Source organism: Melanerpes formicivorus, unplaced genomic scaffold, assembly GCF_026170545.1.
Source record: "Melanerpes formicivorus ecotype bairdi unplaced genomic scaffold, bMelFor1.0.p_v2 SCAF_29, whole genome shotgun sequence".
Classification (NCBI taxonomy): Eukaryota; Metazoa; Chordata; class Aves; order Piciformes; family Picidae; genus Melanerpes; species Melanerpes formicivorus.
Genome location: NW_027142381.1, coordinates 6601712 through 6628301, shown reverse-complemented (window position 1 = coordinate 6628301; position 26590 = coordinate 6601712). Strand labels below are relative to the sequence as shown.

At 54.3% G+C, this 26590-nt stretch overlaps 2 protein-coding genes across 3 annotated transcripts in view; both read right to left on the bottom strand.

Annotated features, from left to right (window-relative positions):
• Positions 1 to 953: 953 nt before the first annotated feature.
• Positions 954 to 4054, bottom strand: LOC137449355 (pinopsin). Its single transcript, XM_068154770.1, has 5 exons — positions 3706 to 4054; positions 2954 to 3136; positions 2546 to 2691; positions 2092 to 2331; positions 954 to 1636 (listed from the first exon to the last, which is right to left on the bottom strand). Exons 1-5 carry the CDS (start codon positions 4052 to 4054, stop codon positions 1493 to 1495), a joined length of 1062 nt encoding a protein of 353 aa, XP_068010871.1. The 3' UTR covers positions 954 to 1492.
• A 1744-nt stretch (positions 4055 to 5798) lies between these two features.
• Positions 5799 to 26590, bottom strand: part of DOC2B (double C2 domain beta) — a 45585-nt gene continuing 24793 nt past the window's right edge. For both annotated transcript variants that reach the window (XM_068154768.1, XM_068154769.1), the window contains 7 exons: positions 25705 to 25779; positions 22318 to 22427; positions 12169 to 12295; positions 11828 to 11985; positions 9637 to 9718; positions 9350 to 9446; positions 5799 to 8439 (listed from right to left, as the gene is read on the bottom strand). In XM_068154768.1, coding sequence (XP_068010869.1) covers positions 8303 to 8439; positions 9350 to 9446; positions 9637 to 9718; positions 11828 to 11985; positions 12169 to 12295; positions 22318 to 22427; positions 25705 to 25779 — 786 coding nt within the window. In that variant the 3' untranslated portion in view covers positions 5799 to 8302. The remainder of the gene's footprint in view (positions 8440 to 9349; positions 9447 to 9636; positions 9719 to 11827; positions 11986 to 12168; positions 12296 to 22317; positions 22428 to 25704; positions 25780 to 26590) is intronic.

Here is a 26590-nt window from a genome sequence, read left to right as displayed (position 1 = left end):
GGAGCAGAGGATCTCAGACAGAAGAAAACAACCCTCGGCCTCCCCGATCTCATCAGCAGCCATGCCCGCCCAAATTTGCCTTTCTGGCTGCCTGTTAGCAGGCTGTGCAGTGCATGCTGGAGAGGTAATTTAGCGAGGTGATGAACAACTTTTACCGTTGCTTCTCTCACCCCTTCGTGCGTCTGCTGCAACTGCACAAGCCGAGGAAGGTGGTGGGAGGAGGAGAGGAGGGAGGAGGAGAGGAGGGAGGAGGAGAGGAGGGAGGCGGGCTCGGGGCCGGCCCCCTGGATGATGTGCCACGGAAACAAAACTGGGGAGGGGAGAGTGAACCTTTAGGTCTGGTGGTTGTGGATCGGCCTCATTCTGAAAGCAATTTGAGTGTTCAGACTATAATGTGGAGAGAATTCACCATGAAGGCAGGGAAGCTGCCGATGCATTTGTTGAGATAGAGGAATCTGACACCACGGAGTCTCAGGGGATTGCTGCTGTCTGCGGTCTTGTCTAAACCTTGTGCTTAGAAGCCTTATCCATGGGCTCCTAAATCACATAAACTGCTTCAGAGTGCAGAAGTGTCAGTGCAGCTGGTGGGAAGGAGCCTTGTGTTTGGAGACTGGAGATCAGGTGTGTGGCTGTGGAACCTCATGGAGGCTTTTTTGTCTTTTTTCTTACAAGCTTTGCCATCCTTTCCTTTTTGTTAACGTCCTGTTTGTGCTGGGCCTTGTCCTCTTACAACCTGGGGTTTCACCCTAGACCCTCCCTTAGTGCCTTAAGTGTAAATTAAGCTATAACTTTGTGTCCTTGAGCTATGGCTATTTCCTTGCTCTCCTTCATGGTGGCATATGTGGCACTTGCCATGAGAGAAGTGGCAGCTGTAGTAGCAGGAGGTGAAGGGTTTTCTGTGGAACCTTCCATCAGCTGCTAAAAGAGATGCATGTCAACTTGTCAGTGTTTATTAATGTTTATTAGCAGTCTGCACTCCAACAGTCCTGCTGGATTTTTGCCAGTTTCACAGCATGACCTTCACAGAGAGCTCAGGCAATACAAACAGGACTCAGCCTGTCTGGGGGTGGTGAACATGCAGCTCTGTCCTGTGGACCACTTTGGAGGTGGCATCACAGCTGGGCCGTGTTCAGCCTGACTGCAGGACCAAAGAGCAGCTTGGGATGTTTTGTACTGAGGAAAATGACTGAGGGGGTCTGTGTTCTGAAAGGACTCCCAGCTGCCTCAGGTGAGGGGCTGAAGGGAGGAGTCCTTAGGAGAGGGAAAGAAACCTTTGCAGTTTATCCCATGAAGGGTGGCTCCTCCTGCAAGAAGACAATGCCATGTCTTTCTGGGAGCACTCTGAGGGTTACTGGGGACCTCTCCAACCTCCAAGAGGCACCCATCTCCTGGCCACAGGGAGCAGCTACAGCACCAGGCCCTTCTCTGTATGTGTTGGATGAGGCTGGGTGGGACAGGCTGAGCCCAAAGCTGACATTGGTGCAGGCAGCAATTAGACAGGGTGGGATGGTGACACCTTCTTCTGTAGCTGGTCTGCAGCGACACCCACCTCGGGTCTGGGAGCAGCAGGAGCAGTTTTCCCTGTCCCCCAGGGATGGTGACCACAGCAGACCATTTTCAGCAGACAGCCCTGAAACTGGGCAGGGAAAACACAGGTTATGGTCATGACAGAAAGCTGGTGTCCACCTTGAGGCTCGCTGGCACAGCCTGGGGGTGGACACTTGTCCTGTTCAGAGTGAGACCTCAGCTCCCAGCCCAACTGTTTGCAGACTCTGGTGGTTTATTGACAATAAAAGTTTCATTCTGTTTGCTTTGTCTGCTCAATGAGCAGTTTGTGATCTAAAATTAAGTTCCCTGACCCCATAAAATCATGGAAGCAGAAAATGAGCTCTTGCTCAGGCTCAGAGGCTGCTCCCTCCCTTGCCATTTTATTCCCCAAATCCTCACTGCTTACATCCTAACACCTGGGCCCGGCCTGTGCCTGTGCTTGCAGCCAGGATAGGTTCCTCCACAGTTTCTGAGGCCGTGAAGCTGTCCTGCAGGAGCCCCAGAGGAGCTGTGGTTCCGTTAGCTGGCAGCTGTCCCTCTCACCTGTTTGTTCATGAAGACGTAGATGATTGGGTTGTAAATGGTGGCGGTCTTGGAGAAGTAGGAGGGCAGGGAGGCCAGAGCTGGCTGGATGATGATGTCTTTGTTGGTGGCCACCACCAGGGCAAAGGTGGTGTAGGGCAGCCAGCAGATGAGGAAGGCAATCACCATCACGACCACCATGCGCGTCACCTCCCGCTCTGCCTGCTGCGTGGTGTCTGACTCCTTCTGCTGTGCCGCAGCCTGGGAGGGGTTTGGAAAAGAGAGAGAGAGGCTCCTGTTAATGACTCCCAGCAGCCTCTCCTTCCCTCAGCTGCTCTGGCAGCAACGCCAGGAGATGCCAGCTCCAGTGACTGGCACAAAAAGCTGCCGTGAGGCTTTGTCTCAGTGCAGCTCTGCCTCACCTGGAGGTTAGTGAGTGGAAAGGCAGCGACTGACCTGCACCTGCTGCACTTACCCATCGCAGGGTCATCACCAGGTTGGTGTAGGAGAAGAGAATCAGGCAGAGGGGCATCACAAAGCAGGTGACAAACAAGGCCAAGATGTAGCTGTTGTTGTGACTGCCACCTGTGTACCAGTTGGGGCCACAAGATGTTCTCAGACCTGGAACAGAACCCATTTCAAAACAGCCCAGAACTGACCAAAGGCTTGGATGGGGCTCAGTAACAGGCTCCAAGAATAGCATCAGGACCCAGAGGTCCATCAGATGGTGTAGGAAGGGCTGCAGAGTGTTGTGCAGCAGGGAGCAACCTCCAGGAGAGGATTATTGCCTGAGCAAGCATTTTGAACGCTCTCCAACGAGCCCTGCCTGAAACATGACGTGCAAGAAGACAACACTGCAGAGTCTGAAGCACATCTGCCCTACCTTCAGGCACGTAGCTGCTCCAGCCCATGAGTGGTGGAGTTGTCCAGAGCAGTGACCAGCTCCAGGTGAAGGCGCAGCCGCTGACCGCGTGCCGGTGCTGGAAGCGGAAGTCCCCCAGGGGTCTGCAGATGACGACGTAGCGCTCGAAGGCCAGGATGGCCAAGGACCACAGCCCCACGATACCTGGGGGAGGAGCAGGGTTTGTGTCTTAGGAACAGGCTCTCCTACTGCCCTTGTGCCCACGCCAGGATGTGGCAGATGATGGCAAGAGCTGTGGAAGGAAATATTGTAATGAGGTTTTTGCTATGCCAGGGAGAGCTCTGAGACCTGACCCTTAGAAACGCTGCTGGCAGTTGGGCATCTGTGTTGCAGCATGGTGGTGCCTGCTGGAGTGTCCTGGACCAAAGGGTTTGTGCAGTTTCGTGTTTCTGGGGCACACAAACCACCAGTGTGGTGACACAGCAGCTACCACCCCCTGAAGCACATCCTGAGCAAGCACTCCCAGGGCACCCAAGAGACATTTCCTGCACTGTGAAGGCCAAGCCAGAAGCTGTGGTGCCCTGGCACAACCAACCATCTGCCTGACCCTCCTCTGCACTGAAGAACAGCTGATGGGCACCAGTCTGACATCCTGCATGGAAGCATCTACTGCAGGAGACACGAGCAGCTGATGAACCCAGCCCCAGAGCTTATCTGCTGAACACAACAGCACCAACCAAAGACCAGGACAGGTCTCAGGGTTCCTCTCCTACCTGTTAGGGAGACCATGAAGCCCTCCAGCTCGCACAGCCGCTTGCCCCAGATGAAGAAGCCGTTGATGTTGTTGGAGAAGCTGACGGAGCTGCCGCAGAGCGTCACCAGCAGGTCGGCCACAGCCAGGTTCACCAGGATGTAGTTGAGAGGGGAGCGCAGCTTCTTGTACCTGAGGGACACCACAACCACCAAGCCGTTCACCACCGACGCGGCCACCACCACGACGCCCATCAGCACGGCCACCGACAGGTACACGCTGCGGGGAGCCTGGTGGGGCCACTGGGGCCCATCGTAAGGCCCTGGGGTGCTGTTATGTGGGGGCTCCTGCGAGCTGTTGGAGGAGTCCATTGGGCTCCCTCTGGAGCAGCAGCGCCAGGCCAGCTGATGCAGGTGACCCTCCTCAAAAGCAAAGCCCCTTTATAACACAGGAGGGTCTGACGTGCCCAGGGAGATTTGCAGTCAAATACCTTAAGCTGTTTTTCAATCTGAAGGGTTTGTCCTCCTCCCCTTTGATAAGCTGCTCTTTTTTCTGGAGGGGATGAAGAGTGAGTCAAACCGTAGCTGATGGCTGAACAGCACATCCCAGCTGCCTTCCCCCATGAGCCTGAATCCTGCCCAGCACCTGGGACTGGCTGTTGTTGCCCAAACAGGGTGCCCAGGGGCACAGCCCCAAAGGTCAGGCTCAACAAGGCTCTGAGCAATCTGTCCTAGTGGAGGCTGTCCCTGCTCACTGCAGGATGGGTGGGGTGTTGGACTCGATGACATTCAGAGGTCCCTTCCAAGCCAAACCACTCTATGGTTCTGTGATTCTGACTGCCTGCAGTCCTCAGGACCAGCCTGGCCACACACTGCCTGAATATGAACCTCTGAAAACATAAACTGGGTGGGGGCAGGGGATGGAAAATAGACATTAACCAGGGAATGGGAGCAGCCACAGGGCAGGCAGCACTTGGCTTCCTCCCAGCAGAGGGAGCGGTCTCAGCACCTTCATCCCAGGATGATCACAGCATCAGAGATGGCAAAATCCATGCACAGGCTTGGCTGAGGGTGCCTCCAACCCCCTTCTGCTAATGGTACTGAAGAGCACCTTAAGTGATGAGAAGTTAATGGAAACTGCAGAATGACCAGAGACTTAGTGGGCTTTAATCCTCCTTTGACTAATCTCCCTCCCACCCTCCAGAACCTGTGCAACCTCACAGCACCCTGCTGACACAGCTGGGTCCCCAGTGAAAGTGGGGATGTGGAGTCAGCAACATCTCAGGGTTGGTTTGTTTTGGGTTTTTTTTGCAGAAGCAAGGGACTGCAAAGGGGAGAACAAAGTCAAGCAGCACCCCATGTGCTGGTTTAATATCATCTCCCACTCCTGAGTCTTTATTGGGCCCCAGAACGTCCGCTCACATCTCTGGGTAACATAGAATCCCAGCATGGAGGGGGTTGGAAGAGACCTCTGGAAAGCACTTAGTCCCTTGCTAATGCAGGTTCACCTAGATCAGGCTGCCCAGGGTCACAATGTCCAGGTGGCTTTGGAATCCCTCCCAAGAGAGTCCACAACCTCTCTGGGCAGCCTGCTCCAGGCCCCCACCACCCTCACAGCAAAGAAACTTTTCCTTATGTTTAGGTGGAACCTCCTGGGTTCCAGTGTGTGCCCATTGCCCCTTGTCCTATCACTGGGCACCACTGAAGAGTCTGGCCCCATCCTCTGCCCCCACTTCCTCCTGTAGCTGTTGATCAACAGAAGATCAACAAAGTTGGTGAGGGGTTTGGAACACAGCCCTATGAGGAGAGGCTGAGGGAGCTGGGGTTGCTCAGCCTGGAGAAGAGGAGACTCAGGGGTGACCTTATCACTCTCTACAATTACCTGAAGGGAGGTTGTAGACAGGCGGATGATGGTCTCTTCTCCCAGGCAGCCAGTACCAGAACAAGAGGACACAGTCTCAGGCTGCGCCAGGGGAGGTTCAGGTTGGATGTTAGGAAGAAGTTCTATACAGAGAGAGTGATTGTCCATTGGAATGGGCTGCCCGGGGAGGTGGTGGAGTCGCCATCATTGGAGGTGTTCAGGAGGAGACTTGATGGGGTGCTTGGTGCCATGGGTTAGCTGTTTGGGTGGGTTGGATTGGTTGATGGGTTGGACACAATGATCTTGAAGGTCTCTTCCAACCTGGTTTGGTTTATTCTGAATAAAGGTTTATCAGCACTGAGCAGATCCCCTCTCAGGCTGCTCTTCTCCAGGCTAAACAGCCCCAGGTCTCAGCCTTTCCTCATCAGAGATGCTCCAGTCCCTTCAGCTGGACTCTCTCCAGTAGTTCCATGTCTCTCTTGAACTGGGGAGCCCAGAACTGGACCCAGTACTCCAGCTGTGGACTTACTTGGTGCTCCAGGGAGTGCTGTGCCACAGGGAGTTCCTGCACCGCAGTCGGACGTGGGGAGACTCACAAACGGCACTGCTGGCGGCGACTTTGCTCTTTTTTCCCCCCTCTTTATTTTAGTTTCTCATTATAAATATTAACAAATCTGACAAAAAGTACACAGAGAGATAATACTGAAATACAAAAGTCGTTTAGGATGCAGGTACAGAGAGTTTCTGCAGCCTTCACATGGTAGCAAAACATCTGTATCAAACATCTCACAAGGCCGGGCATGACGACCACCACTCTGCATGCAGCTGGGATGGACAGCTGGACCATCCACTTAGAAAAGACTTGGGGTACAAAGTGAAGGGACCCACACACACAGCATGGCCTACTCCACCTCCAGGCATAAACCAATGTCATGGCAGGATGTGCTGAAAAACAGTGGATTGAAAGTGACCTTGCAGGAAGAGGGAGGCACAGCCAACCCTGGCGCTCGTGGAAGCTCAAACCCTAAACCAGGTTTTAAGGTACTGGACCAGTGACAGAGAGGATTAGTTGGGAACAGCCTACTTGAGGTGCTGCCAGCTTTCAAAGATCCATGCAGAGCTGCAGAATCCTAGGATGGCTTAGCTTGGAAGGGACCTTAGAGATCATCTCCTCCAACCTTCCCACCGTGGGCAGCAACACCTCAACTAGACTCAGCTGCTTGAGGTCTCATCCAGCCTGGCCTTGAACACCCCCAGGGAAGAGGCATGCACAGCCTCCATGGGAAGCCTATTCCAGATTACAAACAGGAAGGTGTCTAATACTAAAAAAACGCCCTGGGAACATTGGTTTGGGGATTTCCCTTCCCCCCAGTAGCAAACAAAGTGGAACACAATCACCCTTTCGAGTTCCCTAAAAGCCAATTGGTTTCCAAAGGGGAAAACAAAAAGAAGTTGACAATGCACACACACAGAGAGCTACAGGGAAGCTGATGGGGAACCAGCAATGAAATTATGGGTTAGAGGCTGCCAAAATTCCTGGTGGGGTGAAGCATTCAGTGGAAAACTGTAGCTCATCCCACCAGGTGCCAGCTCTTGTGCAAACACCACGGCCATCATGTTTCCACCAGAGCCGGCGCTTGGTGGGCTGAGGTTTGGAGCTCCATCCCCACAGGGATTCACCCCACGGGATGCAGAGGCTGAGGACTGGGATTGTTACTCCTAAATGATGAGATTATTACTGTGCTGAACACAGAAATTTGGGTTGGATGCTGTTTGAGACAAGAAAATGAAGCAACCCCGAATGTCTCTGCAGAACACGGTGGGGGCTCAGCTCACAGCCTCTTGGTTGGGTTTTGAGGTGGGACAAGGTTGAAAAGGGGGAAAAAATGGATAGAAAAATGTCACCCAGAAAGGTGGCTTTGCTGGCAGAACAGCCATGCTGAAGCCTGGCAGTGTGGCTCCAGGTGGGAAGAAATGGTTTTACTGGGAGAGCAGCTGCTGGGAAGGCAGTGTGAGACCTTGCTGCCGGGCCACAGCTTCACTGAGCTTTTTCTTTTTGCCCCCCAAACTTCTGGACATGTGCAGCAACCCAGTCCTGGGGAGCATGAGAGGGAGGCTGTGGTCTGCACAGCCTGCCTGGTTCACTTCACTTGGGTGACTGGAGAGGACGAGCACAACGTTCCTGGAAGGAAAGCAAAGAGTCTTCCGAGGTTATCATGGGACACAACCATTCCGACAGAGGAGCTTTAAACGCATAAGAGGCTGCTGAGGCCCAAACCACAGAGACTGACAACCAGCAGCGACGCGGCAGGACGGCCCCGAGCACACTGCTCCAGCTTAGAGGTGAGGCCTTTTGCTCAGCTGAGACACACGAACGAGACAGATGCATTCATTTTGCCACTGGGTTGCAAGGCAGCGAGGAGCTGATTCTGTAGAGCAGAGTCAGGAGAGGAGGCAGAGCCGCAGTGCATGCAGGTGTGTGGAGGCACCTGGCCGTGCCTGCGTGCGGGGCAGGCCTGTGGGAGCGTGGCAGGGTGCAGAGAGGCCTTTGGGACAAGCCTCAGGGCTTGGGACCTGCTGGGCAGAGCAAAGCGCTGCTGCCCCGGGCCCTGGGAAGGGCTTCCCTGCAGCCAGGCTGTGGCGAGGGCTGTTCTGCTCTCCTGGCTGCCCCGGTGCCACAACCCCCTGTGTCCAGAGCCATAAACCAGAGGAGTCCAAAGGCTGTGGCTGTGCCCACCCCAGGAGCGCCTCTGCGGTGCTCAGTCGCTGAGGACAGCTCCTGGCAGCTCGTTGGTGAGTGTGTGCCAGCGCTCGATCTTCTTGTCCTTGTTCTTCAGGCAGTCGAACCAATGCTTCAGCCGCTCGCCCTTGGCATTGATGCCCAGCACCACACCACCTGCAGAGACAGGCAGGGAGAGCCAGAGGAGGGAGTGGGTATCAGCCCTGAGAGGCATGCCAGGGAGTGCTGAGGGGTGCCAGGGGATGCCAGGAGACACAGGGACACCAGGGAGTGCTGAGGAGTACCAGGGGATGCCAGGAGATGCTGACACACCAGGGAGTGCTGAGGGGTGCCAGGGGATGCCAGGAGACACAGGGACACCAGGGAGTGCTGAGGAGTACCAGGGGATGCCAGGAGATGCTGACACACCAGGGAGTGCTAGGGAGTGCCAGGGGATGCCAGGAGATGCAGGGACACCAGGGGATGCCAGGGTGTAGTGCTGGGGGATGCCAAGGGATGAAGCCAGATTGTCCAGCTGCCCTCCTGGCATCTGATGTCACAACCTGAGGGCACACAAGGGCAGTCACAGCCCAGCTTCCCCAGCCCCTCAGAGCTGTAGTCTGGGACCTGCCCAGACCTGCCCCAGGCTGTTTGTTCTTGTGCCAAGGGCTGGTTGCTCATTGCATTGCAGCGTCTGTCAGAGGTGCTGGGCACTTGTTGGCAATAAATCACAGTGATCAGTAACAGAATCACAACAAGCCTGGGTGTCCAACAGAGATAAATGAAACCTCCCTGTTAAACCTGGGGGTTATTCATACAGAAAGTATCTGAAAAGAGAAGAGGGGAGGGAGCTGTGTCTGCTCCCTGCTTGGGTGCTCCTCACAGAAGCAAGGAGCAGTGGGGCTGGCTGCAGGAGAGGAGGCTCAGGAAAGAGGAGGTGTAGGAAAGAGATAAAAGCAGAACAGAGTGGAACATGGGGATGGAGCACAAACCAGAAGGCTGGAGAACTGCAGAAGAGCAGCAGATGAAAAGAGGCACAGAAGGTGAAGATAAAAGAGGCTGAGGAGATCTGGAGTGCTCCACTCACCTATGAAATCATTTGATTTCCCAATATCATAGTCCCACACTGTGACTTCCAAGGTCTTTTTGGCCAGGTCTCCATGCTTTATCTCATAGCAAAACTCCTGTTGGGGGGTGAAGACAGAGTCAGGATGAACCATGCTGGGTTCCTCCCTGGGCTGTTGCCCTTCGCTACCCACAGGGAACTCAACCTCCACTCCTCACCTAAGGGCTGAGGTTGATTTATTTTTCTCCTTTTAGGTCTAAGGACTGAAAAAAGCCCCTAGGTGAGAAGCACTGCTGGTGAAAACCCACCTCATTGAACTCAGGGTTCAGTGTCTTCTTCTTCACTGCTGTCTTATGCTTTGATTTCTTGTCCTCATCTGGTTTCAAGTAACTGCAAGGAAATCAACACAGCACAGTCACACACAGGTCCTGTACCCCCTCCCAGAGAGGAAGCCAGGCAGGACTGCCCAGGCCCTCCCTTGCAGCCTGGGCACAGGTTGGGGCACCTGCAGCTGCATGAGCAGGGTGAGATGGGTGGCTGAGACACCTGGAGCTACAGCTCCCTCCTCCCCTGCCAAAATGCTGGGCATGTCTGTAAGGAAGCAGCATGTCCCCAGGTGAGGGCAAGCTCGGCTGCTGGCTGCCATCAGCACGACTATCCCATCTCCAGTCCCTAGGGGACACTGGCACCACACACATGCTCCCAGCGTCCCAAGTCAAATGTTCCCAGCTCAGAACCTGTCCAGAGCCGGGTCTGTGACTGCTCTGCTCATGCAGAGCCTTGCCGGGAGGCAGAGCCCACATGCAGGAGCAAGTGCAGCACTCACAGCTGCTGGCACTGCTTTTCCTGCAGATGTTTTGTGGTGCAACAGCAGGGCCAAAAGCAAATGGAATTAACCTGTCCTCAAGCAGAGGGGGCACCTAAAATCTGGGCCAGGCCAAAGCCAGTCCTTCACTGGTTTGTCTTGGTGCTGCTTCTTCCCACATCAGTTCTGCTCCCCTGTTACACTTCCCTGATCTTCCTCACAATTACAAAAGCAGGGCTTGTCCCAAGAAGCAGCACTTGTCTCTCTGCTCTGATTCAAGCCCTGCAGATACAACCTACTGCAGAGAGCACCAGGGGCACCTAAAAACAACTGTGTGCAGCAGGAATGATCTTACTCCAGGGACTGAGCTTCCCAGGAGCATTTAAAAGAGCATGAGTGGATTTTTATGCAAACACCTTCACTCCTAGCAAACAATTAAATAGGGAGGTGAAAGGTGCTGCCAGGAAACTCTGTCACTGGCCTCTGAGTAATTCTGCCTTAACAAATATCATCCCTGAAAGTGCCCAAGTATGGGGCAGCAGCCTGGGGACAGGGACATAGGATGGGCACAGGGAGGACTCAGCCCTGGCTGCCCCATGCTATGCAGAGAGGGAATTTGAAACATGTCACCCCCCCAAACCCAGGAGCTGTGGTGGTGCAGGGCCCCATGCCAGCCCAGCTCTGCACAGCAAACCATGGTCTTCCTCAGCTCCTCTTAACCCCTCTGTGAGCCAGCTGGGTGAGACTGAGCACCAGCAGCCCAACAGAGTCATTTGAATGCCTCTTTTGCCTTTAATATTGCTGGCATTTCCCAGCAGGAAGGCTCTTCCCAGGCATTTACATTGCAGAGTGTCAGTGGGACCTGCAAATGTGCCCTGGGCTCTGTTAACCAGGCCCTGGAGTCACCCCAGCCCTGGGCTGCGATTAAAGAGCTGTCTGACCTAATTAGACACACGTTGTAATTAGAGCCTTGCCAATGCTGGCCGGGGCTGGGCCAGAGCCTCCTCTCCTTTGGCACCTTTGGCAATTAATTGCCTGGCCACAGGACACTGGTGCCCCTGTGCCACCAGCCAGGAGGGTCAGAGCTCACCCAGGAGCCATCCCCATCCCAGCAGGGATAGTGTGGGTTTCCGAGCGTGAAAAGCCTGGGGGGCCACCAGGAGGGAAAGCAAAGGCTGGGGTTCACTGGAAGGGAAAGCACAGGTGCTGAGCAAGGTCCAGGACCATCAGGCTCAGGCTTCATGCTACTTGGGCAATACCCATCTCCATGCTGAGACCCACCACCTGCCAGGTTGGGGCTGTGCCACCGGCACAACCCAAACACCCCTGTCTGCTTCCGGCTGTCAGTTCTGTCCCCAGGGCTGGGTCCCTGCTGCAGACCCTCTCCCACGCAAGGGCAGCGCCAGAGGGCAGTGCTGACCCCGCCGGGGGGGCACCACGGCCACGAAGCCGCTGCTGAACCAGCAGGGGCAATGCAGTGCCCGGGGCACGGCCATGGGGCACCTCCCCCTACCCGCGCTGCTTCCAAGGGCTGTAAAACCCTGCCGGGCAATAAGGCAGGCAGGTGGCTGGAAGCCGCTGCCGTGACGCCCTCATTTGCATCTCCTAATGAGATCAGTTAATTTCCTCTGCAGGCAGAGGCAGGAGGGGCCGGCAGCAGCAGCGGCGGTGCCCGGGCACGGAGCCTCACTCACGTTTTGACGTAGGGGTCGGAGTAGCCATTGGCGTCCATGGCGGCCAGGTGGGCGCAGCGGATGATGCCCACCAGCAGCCCCTGCTTCTGTGAGCTGTACTTGAGGGAGATGAGGATCCGGCCACGCTCCTCCAGCGACTTGTCCTCTGTTTTATCTATCTGGGGAGGGAACACAGCCAGTCCAGGGGCCGCTCCAGGACCGCTGAACACTGCCAGGGATGCTCACCCCACCCCTGAACACATCTGAGGGATCAAATCCCCCCTGCTCCCACGTGCCCCAGGAAGAAGCTGCTCTACCTGCAAGCCCACAGCGGGGGACACTGCTCTGAAGGCTCCACTCACCGGCAGCTGCTTCTCCAGGCAGATGTTGAAGTTTTTGGTCTGGTTGGGCTTCAGTTTCTTCAGCGGGATCCGTGTCTCCCCGATGAACTCGTTGTGGCGGAACTTGTCCTCGTCACAGACTGAGATCCTGCAATGAGAAGGGGTTTAGCAGGGCTGCCGAGGAGAGGGGAGGTGATGGCAGGAGGAAAGGGGCCACCCCACCAGACAGCAGGTCCCCCCCAGGGAGGGGACAGCTTGGAGGCCACCGTTCCCCAGGTCAGTGACAAGGCACCTTCCTTACAGGCAGCTGGAGGACGTTCAATCCACTGCTACAGTCCAGCCATGGCTGCTCACAGTGTTTCAGTGTGACATCCAGTATCTTGGGCTGCTTTACCCCTGCAGCTGAGACCCAAGGCTACTGGGATAGTGGGAGCAGTTCTGGGGAAGCAGAGGGATGATGCAGGAGGCAGAGGCTGTGCTGCACCGTGTCACGCAGCTCCATCACACAGGCCTCCACACAGAGCTACTGCACACCCCACCTGAGCCCCACAGCCGCTGTGGCCATCTCTGCTGCTCAAACCCATCCTGGCTCCTGTGCTCCTTGGGATGGCTGTCGCCCTGTCAGGGGTTAGGGTCCCTCCCAGAAGATGCTCACAGACCCTGAACACCATGACCCTGCACTGCCACACGCAGCCCAGGCACTGCCAGGAAAGGAACCCAAGGCCCCAAGCATCCAAATGGTTCTTTCATAAAAACATCAAAGTCATCAATGACTAAAGCAAAACTATTCTGAGCTGCTGGCCAGGCCAGCTGCATCCTGCCCAGCTGAGGAGGCTCTGCCTAAATCCATTCTCAGATGGCATGGCCAGGAGAAACTTCCCTCTCCACCAAGGAGCTTGGGCACTCTTCTGAGCGTGTCAGCTCCCAGGGTGTCCCTTGGTGCTGGGGACCTCGCTATCCCATGGAGGAACATGTAGGAGGTCCTCTGCCTCCTTCCCCAACATGCAGACAAAAGCAGGAGGCATTTGCAGAGCCAGCCAGCAAAACACATCACACCTCAGCCAAGAGAAGCTCTCCCAGCCCCAGCGGGGCCCTGGCAGGGCTGGGTCCCAGGGCACAGGCGGTGACGCAGCCTGCGGGCAGTGACGGAGCTGCTGAGCACAGGCTGCTGAGCACAGGCTGCTTTCCATGGCAGAGCTATAAATGCCTTCCCTGAGCTGGCAGCTAATGAGTCATTTCTCTGCTGCTTCCCAGCCCATTCCAGGCGTCAGGAGAGACAACAGAAGAGCAAAGTTAGTGGTTGCACACAGCCTCTGCTCACAGCTCCTGAAATCCCACAGGGGGATCCTGGAGGGTGTTGGCTGCCTTGTGAGGGACCAGCTGACCCCCAGCAGCACTGCCTGGAGCTGAGCACAAGGAAAGCCATCTCATCCCACTCCAAAGAGAGCATCCTGTATCCTGCACCCCCATGGGAACCACACAGTAGGGCTTCTCATCCATAAAGGAAAGGCATTTCCCTTCCCTTCCCTTCCCTTCCCTTCCCTTCCCTTCCCTTCCCTTCCCTTCCCTTCCCTTCCCTTCCCTTCCCTTCCCTTCCCTTCCCTTCCCTTCCCTTCCCTTCCCTTTCCTTCCCTTCCCTTCCCTTCCCTTCCCATTTCCCTACAGTGTCTTCTTGTCCATTTAAAAGCTGCCTGGTTTCTCTCCTTCATCCACTCCCACTGGAGCACATTTCCCATGGCAGCACCTCTGCCTCCAGGAGCCATACCCTGTCTTGCCAGGTTTCAACAAACAAGACCTCTTCAGAAAGGGGTAAGAGTAATTAGAAATAAACAGTGCCCTGTGACCCTGCCTCAGAGTAATTAACTGCACCCCAGGCCTCTGGCCTGTGCAGTGCCTGGATGGTTTGTCCATGGATGGTTTGTCCCTGGGTGGTTTATCAATGAATGGTTCATCTGTGGATGTTTTCTCCAGGAAGGGTTTGAACATCCTCATGCCCACAAATGAGTAACAAGATGATGAGGGAGCCATGGGGATGGCTCAGTCACACAGCACAAGGACTGTCAGAGCCAGGGAGCAACAGAAGAGGGTCTGGAAACAAACTGCACAACTGGAAGTTAGGGAATGCTGCTCCATAGCTGGCTGCAGCGTTACTATAGATACCCACCGAGAACCCACCCCAGTGCAACAGTAAAATCCTCAAAGAGAATCTCAAATGCAGGCACTCTGTCTCCTATTCCCCCTCCTCCTCTCACCTCCCTTCTACAGAACAGAAAAAGGAGCAGCAGCAGCTCCAGACAAGAAGTGGCACTTGCCAGGCATGCACAACCCCACACCCATCTGGCCAAGGCTCTGGGGCGGGAAAGCAAGAGCTCTGGGGAAGAGCTGGGCTGGAGGGAAAGCAAGAGCTCTGGGGGAGAGCTGGGCTGGAGGGAAAGCAAGAGCTCTGGAGGAGAGCTGGGCTGGAGGGAAAGCAAGAGCTCTGGGGAAGAGCTGGGCTGGAGGGAAAGCAAGAGCTCTGGAGGAGAGCTGGGCTGGAGGGAAAGCAAGAGCTCTGGAGGAGAGCTGGGCTGGAGGGAAAGCAAGAGCTCTGGAGGAGAGCTGGGCTGGAGGGAAAGCAAGAGCTCTGGAGGAGAGCTGGGCTGGAGGGAAAGCAAGAGCTCTGGGGAAGAGCTGGGCTGGAGGGAAAGCAAGAGCTCTGGAGGAGAGCTGGGCTGGAGGGAAAGCAAGAGCTCTGGAGGAGAGCTGGGCTGGAGGGAAAAGCAAGAGCTCTGGAGGAGAGCTGGGCTGGAGGGAAAGCAAGAGCTCTGGAGGGGAGCTGGGCTGGAGGGAAAGCAAGAGCTCTGGAGGAGAGCTGGGCTGGAGGGAAAGCAAGAGCTCTGGAGGAGAGCTGGGCTGGAGGGAAAGCAAGAGCTCTGGAGGAGAGCTGGGCTGGAGGGAAAGCAAGAGCTCTGGAGGAGAGCTGGGCTGGAGGGAGAGGAGCGTGGCCCTCCCAGGGAGCTGACAGCCAAGGCTCTATTTTTACACCCAGCACCTGCAGAGCAGTGCTGTCTCTTGCACACTCGGGGGAGGGAGGCTTTGGTGCTGGTTTTACCTCTTAAGAACATGAGTAACAAGATCTTCCCCTGACAATGTCTAGATGCACCCTAGAAGCACAAGAAGAAGATAACAAATGCCATGTCCTACATGCTGTGAAGCTCCAAGCACCACCCAGGACAGTCAGCCAGCCAGGAAGGAAATGGTTGGAAACTTGCAATGGTGGTGGCAGGGAGAGCAGCTCCAGTGTCACCCTGAGAGAGGCTGGAGAATCCCACTGAGCCCCACTTCCCCTGTGGGCACACAGGAAGCTCCTTGACCCCCCCTTACCAAGTAACTCTGAGGCCACCAGTCCCTGTGCAGCTCAGAGACCTTCAACTCAGCCCCAGGCAGATGCCAGCTTCCCTCTGAACTGTTCCCTGGGACAGCTCCTGCCCCCCAGCCCTCCTTTAGAAGCATGCAGGGCACAGGAACACCCCGAGGCAGCAAAACCACCACAGCTGCCTGTGCCACAGCCCACCCAAGGGCAAACCCTTCCTCAAAAGACAAAGGTGACAAATGGGGGTACTGTTGGGGTGCCCAAGGCCCAGCCTGCTGCAGTACCATGGGATGCATGTCCCCTTTGTCCCACAGGACCAACAGCACTCAGCACCTAGAGGTGCTACATGATGCAGGCAGCTCAGCCTGGCACAGAGCTGGGCTGATGGCCATCCTCCTTGTCCCTGCTGATGTCTCAGGCTAGCTGTGGTGTTTGCACAGAACTGGCTCCCTTGGGAGGCAGTTTCTGGCACACCTGCAAGACCTGGGAACCACTGCTGCCTCTGAGCTGCACAGTGGAGATGGAGACACCACCAAGTTTCTCCAAGCCCCATTTTCCCTCTGGCAACACTAGCCACTTCTCAGGTGGAGCCCCACATTTTGTGTCCACCTCTGTGTGGTGCCCAGAGGTAGTTCAAACAGAGTTCTGTGTCAGCCCTTGCTCTCAGCTGCTGAACCCCAGTCTCTCTGGCTGTGGTTCATCATCACCAGGACACTTTGTAACTCAGGCAGGCTGGTGGTGCCCTGGCCCATGAGCCAAGGCAGTGAGCCTGAGCCACAGGCAGCTCCAGCTCCAGCCCTCCCTTTGGAAACAGGCATCATGCAATTACACCAGCTTGGATTTTATCACAGGCAACCAATGTGGTGGAATGTTCATGCCTTGGCTTAGGAAAAAATCAGCTCCATGACAAAAAGCAAGAGCTGCCCCTGGCAGCCACACTCACCTGCCAGCCTGAGCCCTTAACTCAAACATCATCCCTCCCTTGTCTCTCTTCATTAAACCCAGGCCCCTGAGCTCAGCTTTTGCTTTGACAGCTTCCACTGAGGGGTCTTGATCTCTAAGTTAAGGGCTGTGAAAGCCACCTTGAAAGAAAACTAAGCAGCAAGTGAACAATCATAGCTCATTAAACTTCTTCTCCCTCCTACTCAGCCCAGGCTCCTGGGTTACAGTCCTGACTCACCGCGGCTCAAGCTGACTCACAACTTCTGCTCACACACACACTCCTCTGGCCGCTTTCCCATCGTAGAAAGGGGAGAACAGGGGGTCACTGAGGACCCTTTTCCACAACACACATGCACATAACAAGCAGCAGTGCCTGAAGATGCATCTCCTGTCTCTAAGATCCCTTATGGTCCCTATAGCAACTTGGGAGGCTCTCGGGGGAGGAGCAGATGTGCAGGTGATGTCTGCTTGTACTAAGGGAAAAAAGAGACTGGGACTGCCCAGCTCTCCCAAAAGCCAAGGGAGGATTCAGTGCCAGGCTCCATCACAAAATCCCTCAAGCAGTGAGCACAGACACCCCAGGAAAAGGGAGATGAAATGATGAGTGTGCCTTCGGTTCTGGAGGAAACCTCATTCAGTGCTTCTGGAGTAAAGCGAGTGGGGACCCTGAAGCTCCTGGTGCCTGCAGCATGTCTATTAGACCTGATCAAATACTGTTTTCTGAATAATATATTTAATGAGTCATAATGTTTGTCAAACACATGATTAAACAAAGAATTCCTGGCATTCGTGGGCTAGCTGAGTCCCACATGAATAATGCATGGCCTCGCCAATATCTCTGGATATGAATAATTGTATCCGATATCTGCCTGGCTCTGCTGTTTATTACCAATCCAATCCACTTGCTGCATGTTGCCTTCTTTCACTGAAGGAGATTTTATTCTGCCTGTGTCACTTTCCCCTCCAGAATTCCTCTGCAGCCCCTTGTCATGCACCCTGGCTTCCCACTACCAGAGACCACAGCTGAGCTGCTGGGGCACGGTCATGCTCAGACCACAGAGAGGGACTGGGAGAGGGGAATGCGGGGTGGGATTTACTCCTGGTGCTGGCAAGGAACCTGCTCCAAAGCCCAGCAACTCCAGCCCTCCAAGCCCAGCATCTTTGGAGCAGCTCTGAGTGTGCCTCCTCTCAGGCTGGTGGGTGGTTTAATCCCTATTAAGCCTTGGGCTAGACTCAAGGATATTTAATTCAATGAATGGATAAGACCTTTCAAGATCCTCCCACCTGCTGCGCTTCATGAAATCTGAGGTATCTGCCGGGTTCTGAGGGGGTTGATTCATTAACAAACCCTTGCTTGCCAGCACAATCAGCTGAGCTGCCTTCACCTCTCCTTCTCCCTTGGGGGTGGCCCTGCTTGGGGAGGTGAAGCACAACACCTCCTGGGGCTTGTGTCTGTCACCTGAGCGGCTCAGACAAGGCTGCCCAGGGATGAGGGGCAGCTAGTGGGGGCATGGTGTGGGGCTGGGGGGCTCAGGGAAGAGGGGACTCGTTACCCTGCTCTCCAGGAGGGACAGGATGCTCCTGCTCTGGTCTCTGTGATAAGGTGAATGCCATTGGTTCCCCAGGAGGTCTTCAGGTACTGGTAGAGTGCTGTGTGCCAACACCAACCCACCACAAGCCATGCTGGACACGTTCTACCAAGAGCCCAGGTGGGCAGGGAAGACTTTTTGGGTGCTTTTCCAGCTTCCCCACTACAGCACAGGCTCTCCAGGCGGCTGGGAGGCGAAGGCTGGCGGCAGCTTTGATCTCCTTCGTTATTTCTACATTAAAGAGATTTTGCAGTTGTGTTCCCTGCCCCTCTGCACATCTCAGCACCAAGGAGGCACCTGGGGACCGATCACCTCCCAGGCCGAGGGGAGCATCACTCATGCTCTTTCAACTCCAGACAGATGCCTTGCAGGAGCCTCGCCTGATTAGCTCCAGGGAAGGCAGCGTCCCCACAGCTTTGAAGCTGGCTCTTCCTGGAGGAGAAGGAGATATTTTGCCAAGATGATGGATGGGGGGAAGTGAAGCACTGAAGGTAGGAAGACACAAGGCATGGGAGGGTGAAGACCCAGTGCCAATGGTGTTATGGACAGCCTCACAGAGGAGAAGCAGCTCCACCCACACCAAAATAAAAAAGCCCTGAAAGAGCTCCAGACAACAAGGACCTCAGCTCACCCATCCCTCCTCATGTAAAGCAAAGATTCCAACCCATCTGGGCAGCTCTTCTCCCAGTATCGAGTGATAGAGCAAGAGGAAATGTCCTCAAGTTGTGCCAGGGAGATTTAGGTTGGATATTAGGAACAATTTCTTTACTGCAAGAGTGGTCAGGCATTGGAGGAGGATGCCCAGGGAGGTGTTCAAAAACATGGAGGCATGGCATCTGGGGACATGGCTTAATGACCATGGAGGTGTTAGGCTGATGATTGTACTTATCTTAAAGGCCTTTTCCAAGCAAAATGACTGCATGATTCAGTGGGTAGCTGTATGAGGAGGTGCAACATTTCCCAGCCCTGCATCCTTCTACTCCATTAGGTATCCAGTGTTTGAAAAGGAGAAAATTCAAGTAAAGAATTAAAGTTAAAAGTGCCTTTTCCTACCTTGTGGCTGGTTGGAAAGAAGTCTTATCTCATCTAAACCTGCCTCAGGACAAATAAATAAAATCTCCTCTGCCAATATCTTCAACCATGAACAGAGAGGAAAGAAGAAATGGGACTAGAGAATTGCTCTTCAGGAAAATGAAAAGCACTTGAATTTTAGGCTCTGGTTCCCCCATGCAAGACAATAAATGGAGCCACAGTGCTCAGAAGCTTGTTTTAGCAGAAGAATTCCCTGGGCCATAGGCAGGAGTTTGAGTTCCCACCTGAAATTCTGCCAAACCCATTGGGCAGAGCAGCTGGCACATGCCCAGTGCCTGAGGGCAGGCTGGGCCCTGCCACCGAGGCCAGAAGCACTGAGTGCAGGGAAGGACACAGGGCCACCAAGGGTGCAAGCACTGTGCTTCATTTGAACCTCTACACACCAGGCTACAGGAGAGACATTCTTGAAAGGGTTCAGAGTCCTGACTAGACAAATTCTGGGGGTCCATGCAAGAGAAGAGATTGAAACCACTTAGGAAACCCCACCACAGCCAGGGGAGGAGATGGCTCACATGGCAGACAACAGCCCCATGGCAGAGCTGCCAGCTGGGAAATCTTCTCCAACAAAAAGTTTGTTTCTTTAATTTGTCTCCAGTTTGTTTCTTTAATTCTTCATTTCCAGACCTGGGGACAGGCTCCAGCAAAGGCCATCAGTTAGCTGCAAATGCCAGTGAGTCAGAACTGCACTTGGATGCTTCCCTCCCCATAGAGAGAATTTTGATCCTTAATTACCACCTAATTCACCGGGGTCGGCTGCTGGTATGGAAACCTCAGCTGCAACGTGCAGCCTTGGTGCAGAGTGCTGGGCAGCCTGGGAACCTCCCTGCCAAGAGGCAGCTCTGGTGGATGCAGAGTGTGGGATGGATGGTTCTGGTGGCATGAGAAGGTGCCAAAGCCTGGGGACCTTGTCCCTGCATGAGCAGATGAAGCTTTGCAGGGAGTTTCTCTCCCCGCAGCGCCCGGCTGGGAGCTTGCACAGGGTACCTGCAGCAGGGGCGAGCCCGAGGCTTCCCTCACCTCCCTGAAAGGAGCCCTTTGAAGCTGTTTGGGTAATTGGCCATTAACCGACCTTGCAAGCAATTTCCTGAGCTCCCCGCAGGAGCTCCCCAGACAGAAATGCCACCTCTGTTCAGCCACATCCACCCACGCAGAGTGCATCACCATGGAGTTCTGGAAGTGGGGTCAAGGGTCTGTGCACGGCACTTAGTTTTAGAGGGGGCACAAGGAGCCCCCACGTGCTGAGCCCTGCAGGAGCCCACAGCCATGCTTGCCTCCCCATCACCCAGGCTGATGGGCAGGAGCTGGGATGGGCTAACCAGAGCTTTCTGCAGGGAGCATCACAGAATCATATAGGATAATGCAATTATTTTGGTTGGGAAAGACCTCCAAGATCATCAAATCAAGCATCAACCCAACACCACCATGGCCACTAAAGCACGTCTCAAAGTGCCATGTCCACGTGTTTCTTGAACACTTCCACCACCCCCCTGGGCAGCCTGTTCCAAACCCTGACCACTCTTTCAGTAAAGAAACTTTTCCTCTCATCCTGTCACCTGATACTAGGGAGAAGAGCCCAACCCCTGCCTCACTCCAGCCTCCTTTCAGGGAGTTGTAGAGAGCAATGAGGTCTCCCCTCAGCCTCCTTTTCTCCACAGTGAACACACTCCAGTTCCTCAGCCATTCCTCACCAGTCCTGTTCTCTAAAGGGTAAATCCAGCCTGGCTCACACATCCCTGCATGTCTCCCTGCCACTGAGCATCCCACTCCTCCCTGCTGCCTCCTGGGGCTGGGTGAGCACAGCCCTTCCCCGGGGCAAACCAGCTACCAGGACCTCAAAAAGGCAGGGGGGGGGTGTGGGTGGGTCAAACCCTCCTGCTCCCTGGTGCCTTTCAGCAAACAACTCAGCCGAGCATCTCTCTACAAACCAATTTCCATGCTTGAAGAGGCTAAAAACTTCAAAGCCTGGAGTGAAAAATGAAAAAATTCCCCACCAATAGCAATAACAAAGCAGAGGCTTTCCAGCCCAAGAGGCCTGCAGCACTCTGAGCATGACTAATATTTTCCATGTGAAATAATAATTCACGGTGCTAAATTCCTCATCTCTATGCACGCCGCAGACAACAGGTAGGCTCTGCCCAGATTCACCCCCGAGCAGGACCTGAGAGCTCTGTGCTCTCACCGTGGGGAAAAGAATAACCTCCCAGGGTGCCTGCAAAATGAGGAAGGTCAGATTCCAGCCACGCAGCTGACAAAGCCCTGAGTCTTCAGAGCAGGATGCAAAATCCTCCTTTGTTTGACAGCAGGTCTCACAGCAAACCTTCCTGCAGGGTGGTCCCAGATCAGGGTGCTGAAGGAGTGGCCAAGGCCACCCAGCACCTTCCCTGGGCAAGATTTGTTTGCAGGCTCTGGGTCACTCCTTGCCCTCACCCAGGTGGGACAGGGGCCAAGTCACAACCCCCTTTTGTGCTCATAGAGGTCTGCTCCTGGCAGAGCAGCGCTTCCAGGCTCACATGGCACTCACCACACTCCCCTGCCCACTTCCAGCTCCACACAAGGTCCCCCAGCCCCTGGGAGCTGCTGCTAGGAGATACTGAATGTGCAGAAATTGAACCAAAGGGAAAGAATAACACAGACAGGTACAAACTTATGTCATTTAGCTTGACAATAACTTTGTCCTTATGTCAATGTTGTCATTTAGCTTGACAACAATTCATGGATGCCTCCAGCCTTCTTACAAAAAGCTCAGAAAATCCCAGGGGATTTTCTCAGCAAGATATGACCACAGTGACTTAACACAGACAGAGACACACACGGGGTGAAGAGCTAGGTGTGAAGAGATTTAAACCAAATAGCATCACCCCTGCAGACAGGAGCCCAGCCAGTGAGTTGTGAAGTTATGCCAAAGCAGGCCCAGGCTCCTCAGCAGCTCCTGTAAATCACTCGTGGGTCAGGGCAGGGGTGGGGATGTGTGCAGGACATGAGCAGGAGCTGCAGCCTTTGGTGGGGAGTAACTCTGCCCCACTCTGCAGCAGGATCATCCTGTGGGGCTGGGCTGTGGGGGTCCCTGAGAGGTCTCCCAGGAAATCACCACTGGGATGGGGAGGGATGCTTGGGGAGGCCTGGGGGGAGGGCAAGGCTCAGGTCCCCCTCCCTGGTGCCAGGCTCAGCCCCCTGCTCAGCCCCCTGGGGCCCTACCGCAGGGTCTTGCGGATCATGTCCTCGTCGGTGATGCCATAGTAGGTGAGGGTCTCGTTCCAGGTGGGGTTCAGGGTGTTGTGCAGCGTTTTGGTTCTCAGCTTATTTGCCTGGAAAAGCAAAGGAGACAGTGGTCAGTGGCAGCCAGCCCCAGGCAATCATTTGGGTACTGATGAGCAGGGAAGGGGAGAAAACGATGCTGCAGTTGCCCTTCTGCCCCAGGCCTCAAAGGGGTGGCTCAAATCTCCCCCCCCCAGCCACAGTGATAGGCAGAAGGACAGAGACACAGAGACTCACTGGCTCACTTGCAAAGCAATCCAGCCCCACACCCTGCATGCTGGAAGGAGCCAGCAAATTGGGAACCTTGGCAGAGCACAGCGAGAGGATGGGGATTTCATTTATGCAGCAGAAGAGAGAGAGAGAGAGAGAGGAGGGAAAATGTCTTTTCAGGTTCACTAAAAAATACCAATTTGCTGTTCTGGCTGTTTATTTGCATTCCTGCTCCCGGCACAGCTCCCCTTCCTGCCTGACTCAAAAATAACTTCCTTGATAAGTGTTTTGTTAGCACTGGCAACTCTTTCCAGCACCACAGCTCTGCAGAGCCGAGCTGGGGACAGTGGAGCTGTTGTAGCAGCTCGTGTCACCAGCATGGATGGGGAAGCCAGGCACTCATCAGCCCCCTGGCTCAGGGGACACTGATCTGATCTCCCTGCCCGCTGAGCCACCTGCTTCTGTTGGGGACAGAGGGAGAGCAGAAGCAAAGGGCTGCAGGCTTTGGATGAGGCTTCTCCAAAACTTCCCCAGGCAGGGACAGCCAAAGCAGCAATTTCCCCTCTAATTAAGCATGAAGTCAGAAAGTTCAATCCCTGCCTCAGTCGCTGTAAAGCTAAGGAACTGAGGAAATCAACACTTCAAAGTTGTCTTGTGTGTCTTTTATGGGAAGCTGCTGCCTTCTCCATCTTTGTTCACCAGCCTTGAGCTAAATGTGAGTGAGGTGTGAAGCATGGGGTGAAGAAGAGAGCTTATGCTTGCAGCTAAGAGGGGGTCACCTAACTGGCAAGTCCTTTGCCCACCAAAAGCACCTCAAGCACACAGCCACTTCCATGTCAGCTAGACAGAGACACCAGCTGGAGGAGCTGCTGGTGCAGTGGAGCCATCAAGGGACCACAGCACAGCATCTTGCTCCCAAACACTTTGTGCAAAGCAGCTGCTTGCTCTGGGTTTGATCTGTCAGAGACAGAGAAAGTCTCTATATCTTGTGTGGTGCTTTCATTTAGGTCTCCAAAGCCATTTCTGCCTCTGAAAGAAACTCAGGCAGCGCTGTGGAGGCTGGATGAGGAGTTACAAAATGCTGAGCACCAGGCTAGGAGGAGGAGATCCTAGGAGCAAGGTTTGATGCTCCAGCAGCTGACCAGGATGCAGGGGCAGACTCAATTAGCAGCAACATCTAAAAGCCTGTGATGCCAGACACTTTCCCCATCGCTCAGGCAGCAGTTTGTTTGCAGTGTGGGAGAAGAAACTGCTGCTCCCAGCCACCCACTTGGCTGTGTCAAGTGCTGCTCACCCAGAGGCATGTCCAGGGGCAAGAGCAGAGCAATGCAGGCTGAAGGAGACTGCAGGTGGCTGCGCTTAGTTGTGGCCTGCTATGGTCATTAACAGCTTGTTTGCCTTAAATCTTTGTCAAGTTGCTTCAAGAGAGGCACTTTCTGGTACCAGGTTTCATCCCACACCTATTTTCTTTCCTTCCCATGCCAGAGTCCAGCCCATGCAGCAAAATATGTACCAGACAGAGTGTAAAGCCTGCTGAGGAGTTACAAGGACAGCAGGGAAAGCACCCTGATGGCACCCACTGCCAGCTCAGAGCCTATAGGGCCTGATCCTGAGGTTGGAGCCCCTGGAGCCAGGGAGGAAAGTGGGTTTAGGCAACGGGGTAACGTGAGGGGCATCACTCAGCAGCTAACACTGCCCTGAGCAAGGGACATGAATTAAGCTGAGCTCTGGAGTGCCTTTTTCTCCCATCTGGAATGACTCAGTAGTCTGCAGCCAGCTGACTACTCTGCATGAGGTGAACAAATCAGAATACCTGGTTGGAAGGTGCCTCAAGGATCACCTGGTCCCACCTTGCTTCCCACATCTGTCTTGGGCTCTGCTACAGCTGTTTGAGAGCCCAAGACTGTGATAGAAACACCTAAGGGACAGGAACACTGTCCTACTGCTGGAATGATGGCACAGGCATTGGAACAGGCTGCCCAGGGAGATGGTGGAGTCACCATCCCTGGTGTTCAAGAAATGTGTGGACAGAGCACTTTGGGACCTGGTTTAATGGCCATGGTGGTGTTGGGTCAAAGGCTGGAGTTGATCTTAAAGGTCTCTTCCAGTCAAAACAATTCTATGGTTCCACAAAACATCCACAATCCCCCCAGATCTGCTCACCTCTCCCAGAGCAGATTTTGGGCAGTGCTGTTTGGAAGGGCAGCACAAAGCCAGGGCAACCACAGAGGCAGAAGGACGTGGGGGCAAGGAGAGGGTCCCCCCTCTACGAGCTGCTCTGAGCCTGTTGAACCCACAGCTCCTGCACTACCCTCAGCTCAGAGCTTCCCTCCTGCCTCTCTGGTCTCCATCACCTCCAGCAGAAATGCTAATCAATGCATTTGCAAAACATGGAAATGACAGATAATATCTCTGATGAAACTGCTCCCAGCTCTCCTATTTCCAGCAGAACTTGAAACGTGGTTAAAAACTCCCTCTACCGCCCTGAACATTATCAATTAATTCAACCGGAGCGTAACAAGCAAATACACCTCTCCCCCCCAGCCCTCCCCAAGAAAGGTCTTCCCTTCAGTGTAAAATAAGACTGCAATTAATATTCATAACACATACATTTAGCATTTAAATTCCACATCCCCATCAGTTACACCAAGCTCTCACTACACATCAATATCTTTAATTACTCTTCTCTCCAGCAAGCGCTGAACCTAAGTAGATGGAATTATTTCCCCCACGATTCATACTCTGCTTTATTGTGATCTGAGGGGGCTTGAATGCAAAAGAAAAAGGGAATAAAACATAACAGGAGCTGGTTTGTTTATAGTTGCAGATGGTCTCACTAGGTTCTTCCCTGGGGGGGATTCTGGAACGTGGCATTTGCAGTCCCTGCTCCCAAGGGTGAGGACTCAGGGTCGGCACCCGGATCCCAGGCATTGGTTTATTGCAGAGGCATTTGCCCAAAGTCATTCCCACTGCCACCTTCTCACCTGAGTAAGAGCTGGGCAGAAGTCTCAATCTGCAGCAATCAGCAGCCCCTGGGTGAAGAGCTTCTCCCTGGGGAAGCTGCCAGCTCTGATTTCAAAGGGAAAGGAGAAGGGAAGAAGGACAAAGGTGTCTCACCTTACTGGCTCCAGGAAGCAAGTGTAACTTGACATATGGATCTGCCAAACCATTGTGGTCCATCGGCTTCAGGCCCTGCAGAGGGAACAGCAAAAGCAACAGTTAGGACGAGAGCATCTCTTGGGCACATGGGGTGGCTTTGCTGAGCCCATCTCTGGGCTCTGTGCCCAGGGAGGTTGTGGAGTCTTCTTCTCTGGAGACTTTCAAAATGCACCTGGATGCATTCCTGTGCAGACTGCCCTGGGTGATCCTGTTTAGGCAGGGGGGTTGGACTCCATGATCTCTTGAGGTCCCTTCTAACCCCTAATGTACTGTGATCTACTGGCTCAGGAAAGGTGGAGAACACAGCTGGAGGAGGATTTGGGCTGCACAGCAGAAGCTGAGCACGCTCAGCCTCCCAAGGAGGGGCTGTGGGAAGCTTCTCACCTGCATCTGGTGTCGGCCACAAGCTCCTCTGCTCTGCCAGCAGCTGCCTCTGACACCCTGATCACGATTAATTGGGGGGTTAAGTAAATCAGCACAGTGGTTTTCAAGGTTTGCAATTACAGGGGTTTGTCATTTAATAATTGCTTATGAGCAAACACACACCTCTGCTGTTGTGGTGGGACTTCTAAGTGCTCCCCCAGGGTGTGATAGCACCTACCTACTGCTCCTGATTAAGGCACAGCTGAAGGAAGAGCAGCTTGCAGGGCAGTGGGAGGCTGCTGCCAGCCTATTGCTGTGGCATTTGCAGGGAGATCTGGGGGTACTGGAGCACAAACACAAGGAAATGCTCCCCGTGGCCGCTCCTGATGGATTGTCCACGACACCCTCACAGCTCTTAAAGGGTGATGTGGATCTTGTTTGTTAGAGTGATGGAGCTGATTCTCTTTTGGGCAGAGGGAGG

Excerpts from the sequence above, each read along its gene's own strand:
- LOC137449355 (XM_068154770.1), bottom strand. The coding sequence starts at position 4,054 with ATGGACTCCTCCAACAGCTCGCAGGAGCCCCCACATAACAGCACCCCA. Across the intron at positions 2,692-2,953 it reads GAGCAGCTACGTGCCTGAAG|GTCTGAGAACATCTTGTGGC; the intron begins GTAGGGCAGATG and ends GTTCTGTTCCAG. Across the intron at positions 1,637-2,091 it reads ACGTCTTCATGAACAAACAG|TTTCAGGGCTGTCTGCTGAA; the intron begins GTGAGAGGGACA and ends TTCCCTGCCCAG.